Source organism: Gigantopelta aegis, chromosome 4 (assembly GCF_016097555.1).
Source record: "Gigantopelta aegis isolate Gae_Host chromosome 4, Gae_host_genome, whole genome shotgun sequence".
Lineage (NCBI taxonomy): Eukaryota > Metazoa > Mollusca > Gastropoda > Neomphalida > Peltospiridae > Gigantopelta > Gigantopelta aegis.
In genome coordinates this window covers 109,695,041-109,708,022 of record NC_054702.1, presented here as the reverse complement: position 1 = coordinate 109,708,022, position 12,982 = coordinate 109,695,041, and the positions used below count along the sequence as shown (strand labels likewise).

At 35.6% G+C, this 12,982-nt stretch overlaps 1 protein-coding gene across 1 annotated transcript in view; it reads right to left on the bottom strand.

Annotated features, from left to right (window-relative positions):
* Positions 1-12,713, bottom strand: part of LOC121371731 (poly [ADP-ribose] polymerase tankyrase-like) — a 99,804-nt gene extending 87,091 nt beyond the window's left edge. The window contains exons 1-8 of the mRNA XM_041497833.1: positions 12,633-12,713; positions 9,488-9,558; positions 8,702-8,876; positions 7,357-7,644; positions 6,685-6,780; positions 6,177-6,239; positions 2,372-2,507; positions 160-277 (exon numbers count right to left, since the gene is read on the bottom strand). Of these exons, the coding sequence (XP_041353767.1) occupies positions 160-277; positions 2,372-2,507; positions 6,177-6,239; positions 6,685-6,780; positions 7,357-7,644; positions 8,702-8,876; positions 9,488-9,550 (939 nt within the window). The 5' untranslated portion in view covers positions 9,551-9,558; positions 12,633-12,713. The remainder of the gene's footprint in view (positions 1-159; positions 278-2,371; positions 2,508-6,176; positions 6,240-6,684; positions 6,781-7,356; positions 7,645-8,701; positions 8,877-9,487; positions 9,559-12,632) is intronic.
* Positions 12,714-12,982: the final 269 nt, after the last annotated feature.

Below are 12,982 nucleotides of genomic sequence, written 5' to 3'. Positions count from 1 at the left end.
AAACAAGGAAATATAGTTCATATGCAATTTTAGTTGTCTAAATGTCCATGTTAGATGGAAACATCTTACAATAGCTGCAAACTGAGGACCCATTTAAAAGGAAAATAAGACGTGTGATATCCAGTTAGCTAGCAGATCTATTAACAGCAGCTTGCTTACCCGGTATACTTTACTTTCACTGGCTATTAATTCATTTAGTAATTCCATGTCCTCCAGACCTACTGCCCGGAAAACAAGTTTCGACTGGACGGGAATCGATATGAACGGGAATTTCTGTCTGAAATCAGGATAAACATATAACATTTAGTCAATTAATGAATAAACATGCTCCATTCTGTCAAGCCAGGCTTGGGAGAGAGTACACAGGACTAATACTAATAAAAAAAATTTACTAACCAAATCCTAAATATTCTAGCAACTTTGTATTAATAGTATTTTTTACAACTAGCTAATTTAACTCTAAACATGGTGAGTCTTGCCTACAGGAAGAGTAGAAAGAATAAAGTACTCCATGAAACTTCTATTTACCACAGTTTATACATTTTTACTTCTTACCACAATCAGCAATGGGAACAGACATATTATATTTTACATAATACAGTGGATTCCACTTAACTGCATGTCAGTTTATAGCATAAATCGGTTATTTGCATATTATATGGCTGCACAGAACCGTTTAGCATTAAAACAGTACAAATAATATCGCTTAATTGAATGACCTTCTGAGCGTACATGTCGGTTATTTGCATGGAGAAACTGGAAAAAAAAAAATCTTCAGTCAAATATAAAAGGTGGTGAAGAAAAAAAAAGAAGAAAAAAAGGAGAGGGAGAGAGAGTGAGAGAGAGAGAGAACAGAAAATCACGACGTTTTTGTTGTTGCCGAAGTAAGCCGATCAAAATCATATTATCCAACATGTGAAACCGTAGATTGTGCTACGAGAGGAATTAACACGTACCAAATCTTTTGAGTTGTTTATTACTGTACCCTGTTAATTGTCAGTCATTTAAGTTACCTGTCACATTTGTTAATCTCCATCACCGACTCCGTCTAGCCAGTGTCGCAGACAAAACATCAAAGCTCACTGTGTTCACTGCACAGCCTTGCCGGGCTTGCTTGGTTAAGTACACAACAATCGATTGCTGTCATTTGTCATAGCCAGTGTTTTGTAAATAAATAAACATCATTTTACTGTATTACATCTGAGTTCCTTCATGAGATCTGTTAGTTGTTGTGGTTTTTAAAACGTAATTGAGTAAATTAATGCCTTCGAGTACCACTGTTATTTTTAGCTTCAGCACGTGCCGAGATAATGCTTGACGTCATTAATTGAGGCCCTACTTGGGAGAACAGTCAATAGATGTTTTGATAATCAAATGATCGAATAAAATTGTATACAAACAAGCTTATAGTTACACATTAAGATACGAATAGATATATATTTCTTCACTTCTCGGCGCGTTAACCTGTAGGTAACAAGACAGTTCATGCTCTCGAATATGGCAAACAAACGCAAAAGAAATGATTTATCTCTTGCAAACAAATATGAAGTTGTAGAAATGTTAGATAAAAAAATAATGCAAACGGACATCACGAAGAAACTTGGGTGTTCCCAATCGCAAATTTATCGACCAAGAAAGAGGAAATTCGTAACCAGTATCACAGCAATGCTAATCCAGATAGAAAACGGCAGAGAACAGGAAAAGTAGCGAATGTTGAGGGGGCCCTTTCTGAGAGGTTTGCGAATGCCCGCCTGAAAGATATACCGTTATCTGGGCCATTTTAACTGAAAAGGCAAAAGAACTTGCAAAAATATTGAAAGTGGATGCCTTCAACCCAACGAGGATGGCTGTCACGATGGTGTGGTAAAAACTGCACTTTACACACTAATTTGACCGAAGCTAGTCTAGTACTGGGTCAGCTTCATAAATAGGTCAAATCTGCAGTGAAACAAACAAGGTTGCTACGCGTGTACGAAACTTTGTAGCCCCAAAATAACAACAACACTCAGGTATATAACATTTATTTCATTAATTCACATAAAAATGAACAATCATATTATAATAGCATATATTGTTTTCTCATTGGGAATGCAAGATGTTTACTTTCCTCCGTTATAGACTGGTGATAGGCTTTTATATGGTTACAGCCGACTATATGAACTTTACATCTGGCCAAATGGTTTATTGCATACGCCGTTTAATGGCATATATTTTTTCATTCACTGGGCCTATGCAAATAAGCGGAATCCACTGTATACCTAAAACCAAGATTTTTTTGTTTGTGGTGGAACTATGTCAAACTAATTCTTATGAATATATATGGCAAAGATCTACAAGAAAAACACAAGAATTCACTCATTACTATACTTACTTTGAATTAAAAAATGGATCTTTTTCCAGAATTTTAATTTTCGGGTTTGGCTTCAGCTTTCTGTCCGGCCCTTTCTTGGATTCCTTCTTAACCTTTGACTCTTTCTTAACTTTGGATCCTTTTGCTGGTTTCTGGTCTGAAACACGAAACCATAAATAATAGCATTAACTTATAATATTATAAGATAATGCTATCTAAAAACAAACATTAACTTTATGAAACAACTGCCATATTTTCAAGTATCAACTCACAATAATTAATGTAAATATAAAAGTATAAATAAAAGATAAACGAAACTAACTCAACTACTAACCATTAACCTCTGTCCTGGACACACAACTCAAATAGTTAATGTGTGTGCCCAGAATAGCATGCTTCAACCTTAGTTGGATTAAACATAAAAATCAAGATAAAAGTAAATGAAAAACATAAAAAAGACTATTTGCAATAGCATCTAGTCAGGGCTCACCCTGGATCAAAAATACCTGTAGCCAAAATATTAGCCAAATGGAATTTTTATTAGCCATATTGAAAATGCTTTAGCCAAATTTGTTTTACGCAGTACTGTATTGAGTATTTATATATGAATACGAAAATGCATCTTTTTCAGCTAATTGTGTACAAACTGGAGTAACAAAACCTCAATGGGGGTAGGGGCAGTTAATATATTACTTAGATTTTTCAGCAGGGGTGGGGTTGGGATGGGGTTATGCAATATCTTCAGAGTTTGAAGCCAGTACTCCATACATCCACCCCTACTTCTAAGGCCTATGACATTAAATTAACAAACATACAGAAATATAGGGGTGGGTTGGATGTTTATGGATGGTGGGTTTTTTTTTCTTTCTTCCTTTTTCCCCAAATAAAAATTTGAGGGTTTTTTTTTTTTTATATAGAGCTCATTATTTCTTTAAATAGCAATCTTTATGTTAGTTTCAATTGTTTTGTTTTTTCTTTGCTTTTTTTTTTAAGTGACCCGTCAATTCCCCACCCCAAACAAGTTCATAATTTGTGCCATGTTGTTGCAGTTGATTTCAGCGTTGCGTTAAATGCTTGTTGTGATTTCTGCTTACCAAATTTAAATACTGCATGTTCATTTCCGGCGATCGCGATCTGCATGGGTACGAAATTAACAAAGACAAAGAAATAAACAAAAACTGCAGTTAGGTATTCATTGATGCGAATAACTATTGTTTTTCTACAAATTTACATCAAGATTTACTTTTGCGTAATCGTATTGTTCAATGTCCGCAACGATGTCTCTTGACACGCGGGTGTCGGCTGACTCTGAAGGGTGACATATATTCCACCGAGAGCTGTCCTCAGTTCAGCCAACGAACGTTCTTCCTAACGTTCGCAAACTATTTGATTGGTGTTCGTCGTGTCCATTTGGTTTAACGTGAAGCGCACAAACCAGTCTAGCAAACGTTTTGTTTTCGCTCGGTCTGGCTGAACTCGGCCCTTGAGATGGCCTACATGTCTTTCGGCCCTGAACTGGCATGTGTATTCAAATTGACACGCATTGTCGGTCTGTTTTTATTACTTTGGTTCAAAGATTTTACAAAGTAAAAATAACAAGCTACACATCTTCCAGACACTGCTGTCATATATGCTGAATGCATGCCATTAAAATTAATAACCAGTGTTCTCGCTGCTCCACTTAAGCGGGGCGCCCCGCCCAGCTATTCCATTTTACTGCCCTCCTTTCACATTCCCCGCCCTCCTTTATTTTTTAGCGCCCCTCTTTATTTTCCAGCACCTATCTCTGCTATTTCCAAATGCACTTTTTTTTCACACAAAAAACAACGATCTGTCTGCACACTGTGACACTGGACATCAAAGGAAACAAGCCGCGTTGTGTACGAAAAAGCAAGTGACAAAACATTTACGACAGTTACCGTAAAGTATATCTTGAAATCTTTATTAAAAATAATAATATTAAAACTGTAATCGGTCCAGCAAAACCGGAACTGCCCGTGAATGTCAGACCGATATCATCTTCGGTTCCATTAAAAGACGAGTCTTTTTATAAACCCCTTTGCACTTTTTTGTAGGCAAAATAAGGAGTATGTCTTTTCTCAAAGTCTACCAACACAAAACAATATGGTAACCAAACTACTCCTCTCTCCCCCCCCCCCCCCCCCTTTTTTTTTTTTTTTTGCTTTTCGTTTATTGGTGTGGGTTTTTTTTTTTGAAGGGTGTGGTGCCGAGTGGCCGCCCTCCTTTAATTTTCACCCAGCGAGAACACCGAATCACCGTGATTATTAAAATACGCAAACATCATAAGGCCTACACTGTATTCTGCATGACACTGTTTCTCGTTACCGGTCGCGAGATCGCTAATTGAATATTTGGTAGTATTATTACAGGGCACAATATTTCACGCGAACCGCCAGTCTGTTCGCGTGTCGGTTACGCAAAATTAAATTTACGCGAACCGCAAACTGGTTTAGTCATGGCCTGTAAACATTAAGAAATTAAAACTTGCAAACTTCACGATTACAGGACGTTTATTCAAGCAGACATACTACTAGTATTCCGACAAATGTTTTAGGCTGAACTTTAGATGCGTGATGCGCAGCAAATCAGTAAACAACGTTATATTTCAACAGTTGTAATTTGCAACCAGTCTAAAGTAAATGCTCGGTATAGAGTCGAGCCAAAAGTTTTAAAGAAATGTGCTCAGACCGCTGGGGATGGCTAAATTATCTGCTGCTATTTTATCTCTAAAGGAATTTATGTAGACATAATATTGGATTGCCTATAATTTTACATATGTTAAAAATAGTTTTAACATAAACAGGAATCCAAAAGTGTCACAAAAAGTGAAAAATACTAACATCGCATAATGAGTTTTAAAAAAACAAACATTTGGAACGTCACTGTAGTATAGAAGTACCATTGATAAAGTGAAAGTAGCGTAACCACCGCAAAACGAAAAAAGGAATCCCTCCAAATGATTATGTATCTATTTCAAAGGCGTAGTGCCCATTACGCATGTGTGTAATGCAAAAACATAATCCGGGAATAGGTCGAGGTTGTATTGAATTGTTCTATAAAATATCCTCTAAAAAAGATAGAAAAAAATGCCTCCGAAAAGGCTCAGAATGCATCTACAGCGGTTCTGAGTTTCAAAATTTTCACAGGGGCAGGCCTTTGGCGTACGTAATATTAATAAAATGTCTGGTTACGCCCCTGTATTTTGTTTCAGTACTGGGGCCGATATTCAGTTCTTTTATAATATTGTTAACTTTAGCAAGCATTAAAGACTTTTTTCTTCTTTTTTTTTGTAAAATGTTTTCTTTTGTATTTGTTTTAACTATGTTTGAGCTAAAAACTATGTATGTAAAATATAATTTCAATGTAATTTTGAGGTAACCAATCAGGTAACCCACGGGTTACGCAAATATAATTCACGTAACCGAACAATTGGTTACCTAGGTAAAAACCATGTGAACCCACTTCCGGTTACCTCAGATTTCGAAATATTGTCCCCTGTATTATGTTTAAGGTGTCGGATAGATTATGTAACCGTTTGTTCACATCAGAAGACAGAAAATGGCTTAGCCAAAATTTTAGCCACTTGCAAATTTTATTAGCAATTTTTTTTTAAAATTAACCAATGGCTAATTTGGCTACCGACAGCGCGAGCCCTGCTAGTGTTTTTGTAGTACATTTTACGTGCAAGTGAGTGAGTTACTTTCAGACAAGGGATTCAAACTACCTTTCGAAAGTAAGTAACATTCCTACAAAGAGGTTTGGGGATAAACAAATCCTTTCACAGACGTTATCAACTATTGACTACCTTTTCCTTTTGGTTTTGACGGGGTTTTCTTCTTCTCTTTTGTATCTTTCTTACTTCCTGAACCTGAAACCAAACAACAGAAAGTCAGTGATTGGCTAAATAATTATGATGATTTTTATTAACTGAAGTAAAGAGCCAAAAGGTTAGTGGAGTGAGGCATTATCTTTTTTTTACAATATTAATGTTTTCCATAGCTTGTTTTAGCACCATGCCTCAATAACCTAGCACCATCTTGCCTTAATCAGTGCCATGCTGCTCCAAGATAAAACAAGCCTTTTTCATTAATTTCAGAAATGTATTATTAATCAATAAAATATGCCTGTTATATATGTTGCCGTTCATTTATTAAAGAAAGCACATTAATTATATTTCTTTTTATTTCAATATTCAAAAAACAATTTGGTCTTTAATGAAACAAAACCTGTCCTGTAAATAGTAAAAATGCCCCAAAAGCGTCTGTCTGTCTCTCCCTTCTTCCCTTTCCCTCTCCAAGCAAAATAATCCTTACTTTGCGGGTATCCAATTTTCAATTGAGCCTTCGTCTTTGGTGGCTTTATCTTGGTCAGTTTTGCTTTTTTGGGACTGTCTTCATCTTCTTCAGATTCTGTAGCAAATAAAAATAAACACCATAGACTTTATTTATTACCCATTGTGAATAATAAAAACCCAAAACAAACTAAGTTTTATCTCCATATAGAGTTGGTTTATGAGCTACAGACCCGGGAAGGTTCAACTTTGACAGTGTTCCGAGAGTAAATCAAGGAAAGAAGTGTACTTTAATGATGTCTCCACATATTGTTATTTCAACACTTGGCTGAGAGAACGCCTGCTCCCACCACACAGGTTACTCATACCGTAAAAAACCAAGAGGATTTTTGTATGCACTTCCCCATAGGCAGGACAGTACAAACCACAGCCTTTGAGGTAACAGGAAAACACCAGAGATTATTATGGGAAGCTGATCACATAATACATGTCTGGAGAGCGCTCTACAACTTACTGTGACGAATGTGCTCATCGATTACAAAATAAAACAATTTCACTATCTACCACTTAGGCTGATGAGTGCTGACTGATTTTAACTTTATTTTACCATCAAATATTTAACTTAATAATTAAACAATTTATACAGAAAAAGCTACAAAACATGTAAATCCGAGAAGACACATTTCTTCCTTACCAGTTTCTCCCTGTACCTCTTCTTCCTCCTCAACTGGTTCACCGAGTTCAGCTTTTATTGCCTTCTGCAGGACCTTTTCAGTTCTTGTTTTTTCAGAATGAGGTAAGCGAAATGTGTCCTTTGCAATCCGGTCCATGTCAACGTTAGTTAAAATAGTTTCTATCTCTGTGTGATCGATGTAGTCGATCTTGTAAACATTTGGCGGCTGGTCTAGAGACAACCACTGAATGTTGAATCGCTTCGTGTGGTTCGTCACATTCTGCAGGGACTTGCACAAGTAGAATGAATCTGAAATGAAGACACCAAGGCACATGAGATGTATACTGTGCAGCAAAAGAAACGCCAATATTTATTTAGCTTTCTTTAATCTATTTAAAATTAATGAATTTGAATTCCATTAGTATTACTAATAATTAAAATTATTAATGTGTTCACATTTTAGGCCCGTTTTGACAGTCAATTTACGTAATTAATTTTATCATGAAAAATTATACATCTTAAATATTTACGTTTCTTTTGAAACAACCAATAAAAAGGCAGTGGTCACCAACAACAAATCTATAATATTTAAACTAAATAGACAAAACTTGGAGAAGATGTATACTGAAGTAGTCCATAGAATTAAATATCTCACTTAGCATACACTGGTTTGGCGCAAATTAAAAATTAAACTAATTAAACATTTATGACGTCATTGTTTATGACAGTTTACTTTTACTTTTAATCGACGACAAGTAATCCATCCATCATCTACTTCAAAGTATGTATCATCAGTCATTTTCGGCGAATACATCGTTTACTAATCTTCAGTTTTCATTAAATAATAATGTCTAACATGTTTATAACAAATAATTATACAAACAGCGAGAAATCAAATCCATGTGTCGTTATGTCATATATAATGTTTACAAAAATTTAGACCGTTTTTGTTTTGTTTTCTTTCTGATATTGCGGTAACTACTTAAATGCGAATACCAGTCAACAAAATACACTCAACGTGTTTGACTGTCAATCTACTATGTTCTAGCGTTCACACAATTAAGACAGATAACTCCTGTGAATGTTAACAGCTGTGTTTACGAAGATCGGTCGCCTCTTGACTGCAGTCATGAATGGGAGGGAAAGAGTTAAACAAGCACAGAGATGAACCTTCATCTGTGCGACTATGATTCAAGTTTGATTGATCTACGACTTTCACTTGTGAGAAATAGGGTACCTACAAAAACGTAACATGATAGAGATGTGTATGCAAGGTTTATATTACTGATAGAGGAAATGTCACGAAGACGACTACCCCATGTTTCAATAACAACCAGATCCAATAAAATGAGAAAAACAAACTCACTCTCAGCTCCACGGACAGCTAGAAAGGCTCCCTTCTTGTAATGAATGAGGATTTCTTCCTTTGGGGGCTTCAATTTGGGGGTTCCATCCTCCAGCACAGGGGACTGGAAGCGTTCCACTGGGATTCGCTGCCTCTTCAAGGGGGTGCGAGGTTCCATGTTGTACACCTTTTTCCTCTATGAAGAGAATATGCAATTATTAGTATAGGCAGTAAAATACCTATCAACAAATAATGAAATATAAACAATAAGCAAACCAGACTTAGGCTAAAAGTACAAGTCATAAAATAGTTGGTGGTGGGTTGTTTTCTTCTCTTTTTTTTAACAAATTCAACAAAGTGGGTTCTAATGGGTGTATTTTATTATTGATTTTGTTTTTAGAATAAAACAAAAACCTTCACTCAGTTTTGTGGAAGAAGGTCATCTCAAAACCAGGGTATAATATTTCACACAAATCGTCCTTCAGTTCAACTGTCAGTTATGTCAATATAAATTGAGGCTAACTGCCAATTGGTTATATGGTGAAATTAAAATTTACATTATTTAGGATAATTATAACATTATCTGTGTATTCCAAAACTGTTTTAGCCTGATTATGAACACATGGTGCGTAGTTCATTGATTCATCAATTCAAGTTTGAGGCAATCAACCATGCAATCTGCCAGTTAACCACATTAAAATTCTTATCATTTCAATCCACGTCTGGTCACATAAAATTCTGAATTATTGTTCCTACTTCACAGCCAAAAGTTTTTCAACACTGAAAACTTGAATTCCTGATTAATACCTTTGTTGCACTTCCTGATCCAGTAGAACTGCCAGAGGTTGTAGCATCACCAGCTTTTTCCATGGCAGGTCCTAAAATCAACATATTAAAGTTAATAATAAACAAATGTTATCTTTCGATGCAGATAAACCTTAGAATTTATTTGGTTAAATAAACATTATAAAAATTACAACTGAAATTTAACTGATTCAATTCAAAAATACTTATTTTGTGTATGCTAATATTAAGTTTGTGACTGTCAAAGCTTGATAAATGACAAATATAAATATGTAACAAGCCATTTATTTCCAGGCTTGAAATGATATGAACTGCTATTTAAAATTTGTTAAAGTGCATGAAATGCAGTGTCCAATTTTAAAACATTTAAAACCATAACAACTTAGTATGAGCACCAATGGTCTGGGGGTTTTGTTTTTTTAAAATCTAGAATTGAATAAGTAGAAGTGACTTCTTCCTTCCCAGAAGAAAAGGGAAAAGTTTGACAAAAATAGGTGAAGTTAACATTTATCAGTACATTTCGCAATGTTTCACCAGTTTCTGCAGTCAATCAGGAACATTGCAAATTTTACACTTGGTTCTAATCGTAATATTTCCATATAAAATACTACTTCCGGTACTAACATTTAAACTAAACAGTTGTATGTTTTATTAACAATGTGACAGTGAGTAGTTGATATGTTAAAGGTAAAGTATTAACTTTTATTTTCTGGCATTACTGAAATGAATGTGGCCAAGAATTAACAACGCTTGACTGGTCACAGCACATGGCACAACAAACGTCACTTTGAAAAACAATAACCCGGTTTATGTTGTATCTGAAGAATGTCAACATTAGACTACGACATGTATTTAATCTCGTCACAACAGAAACTGGCATGAGTATTAACATGTGTTGTTTGATTTTCATAATAAATTGAACACGGTAAAACATTATAGTGCACTTGCGTAGAAACCACTTCCTGTTAATAGGCCGGTTCACGTTTACTCGAGGATACAGTCTGGCGACAAAGTAAAAACATGGTTCGACATACAGCAACAAGGTGCCAAGTGAGCTAAGACAATAAACAAGTCGGGTCTTGATGTCTGTTGTGTGATTTTTGTTTTGAAATCGGATTAGGTCCAGAATATTACAGCGACTTTGACTTCTCACTACTGCTAACAACTTGGCGATTTGAGCTGACTTTGGGCAAAAAAACCCACTAATTTCGTCGGCATGATTAGGGCCTGATAACATACCCTTAAATTATTTTTGTCACAAATCCCAGCTATACTACAATAACCATCTGGCACACATGTAAGGGTGTTAAAAGAATGCCAGACAACTCGGCCCGGAGGACAACTCGGCCCGGAGGACAACTCGGCCCACGTCGAGACAGCTCGGCCCAGAGTTCTGAGACAACTCGGCCCACGTCGAGACAGCTCGGCCCAGAGTATTTAATGTAATAAATGTGGGAATTTGGCAAATGATGTCTTTTGCGTTATTTCTATAGTACAATACTTCTAGAAACCCATCCGACACTACGATATGCGCCTACGACATAAACAATTGTGATTCTTAATGGTGACCATATAGTTAGCGGTATCCATCTGTCAAAATATCACAATCTTAATTGCAAGACTTTATTATTTGGTGACCCAAATTTTAGTACCCACGAAAATAGTGTTATATTTAAATCTGTTCAAGACTTTATAATTAATAGCAAACGTTTCGATAACTAACCATTCATTATTCCTCCTTCTCCCTTCCCAACTGTGATTAAATAATATATCAACTATCTATTTTTATTTTTCCTTTCTTCTCTCTCTCTTCCATTCTTCTCATCTTAGCTAATTTGAATTTATTTAAATTATTATACTATTTCTGTTATCTTGATGTATCAAACTTGTATTTATAAATGTAGGAAGAGGCCTTAATATAGGCTTTTGCCTGTTGGCCAATCCCAAACCGCATTTTGACGGCAATAAATATTGTTTAAACTATCTATCAGTATAATGCATTATTATTACTATAGTACAATACTTCGACACTACGACATGGCCAACTATCATACTTAACACGCATATAATGTGTCACAGCATGCCCCGTCTATCAGTCTAATAACTCGGCCACGGGGCCGAGTTGTCTCGGACAACTCGGCCCCGTGGCCGAGATGTCTGGGCCGAGTTGTCCCCCGGTCCGAGTTGTCTGGTCCCCATGTTAAAAGTAGTAGTAACAGGAATTCAATTCTAACTTTTATATAGCTGTGGTAACCTATAGGTTACCAGGCTATATTTTGTGGTAACCTGTAAATGGGTTACCAGACACAATGCTTATATCGATGCCTGCTTCTCAATTGTGATTTTTGTATTTTTCTGAGATGGCAAATAAAAAATATATAGATTATAATCACGAGTGAATATACACTTAATTTATTCATTTAGTGTTTACAATTTGCATAAGATGAGATGACAGTAAATAGCTATTTTCAAGTTTAGTCTAGTGGCCAGTGGTTGCTGTGACCTACATTTGAAACATTTACAGATGCGACAATAAAGAACCACATTTTATGGTTAGTAAAGCTGCCTATTACTTTTGTCTCAGTGAGTAGCAACACTTGCATACATGCTTATCCCTATAAAAACATTGGCTCTGTATTGGGTATGTCCTGTTTTGTTTCAAGATCGACAAAATATTCAAATATTGAAAAGCATGTTGCATTTGTTTTATCAAATTGAATCTTGCAAAGTATTTTATTCATTCTGTGGCCACAAAGAACATAAGTAGTATTAAAATTAAATTACGACCTTCGAGTAATCTAGTGTACTCCGAAAACTGGTCATACACCGAAAACTGGTACCTGCAACATATACAGATTGTAGGTTCAATCTAACGGCTGAGATTTAAAGAAATGAAGTTAACAAACTTAAAAGCGATCAAAATATGTTTCTGTTCAAACATGACTGTAAATTTTAATTCGAAAAGCTTGTCGTCACATCCAATACGAAACGCGCATTCGAAAAGGAAATGGGAAATCGTTTTTCATTTTTTTAAGTGCACGAGGAAAATCGCGCCAATAGCTGAGCGTTATTATTTTGAAATGCTAAACACTAAGCCTATGCATTGCATAACATATTACTTGACAAACATCTAATACATTCAAAGTACCTATTTCTGCAATGCAGAAATTCTCCCAGAGCAAATGCGTGCGTTTTGTTTTCAAAGCATGTACCGGTGTTGTGCTCACATGGCCGCCATTTTATTGGCTGTTCCAGGTAGTGGTTTCCCCTTTAAATTTTTGTTAAACATGTCAACAAAATACTAATGATTAAAAAAGATGCTTGGAAATTATGAATTATATATATTTATTTTCCACTTATGCTATCAATGTATAACTTGAATGGCTCTGTTATTGATTGTATGGTGATAAATGTGGATAACGCATCAATTTATTTGCGTATTTCCACATTGTCGTAATAGCCAACAGTAATCTTCATAAAGATAGTAAACAGAAAAGC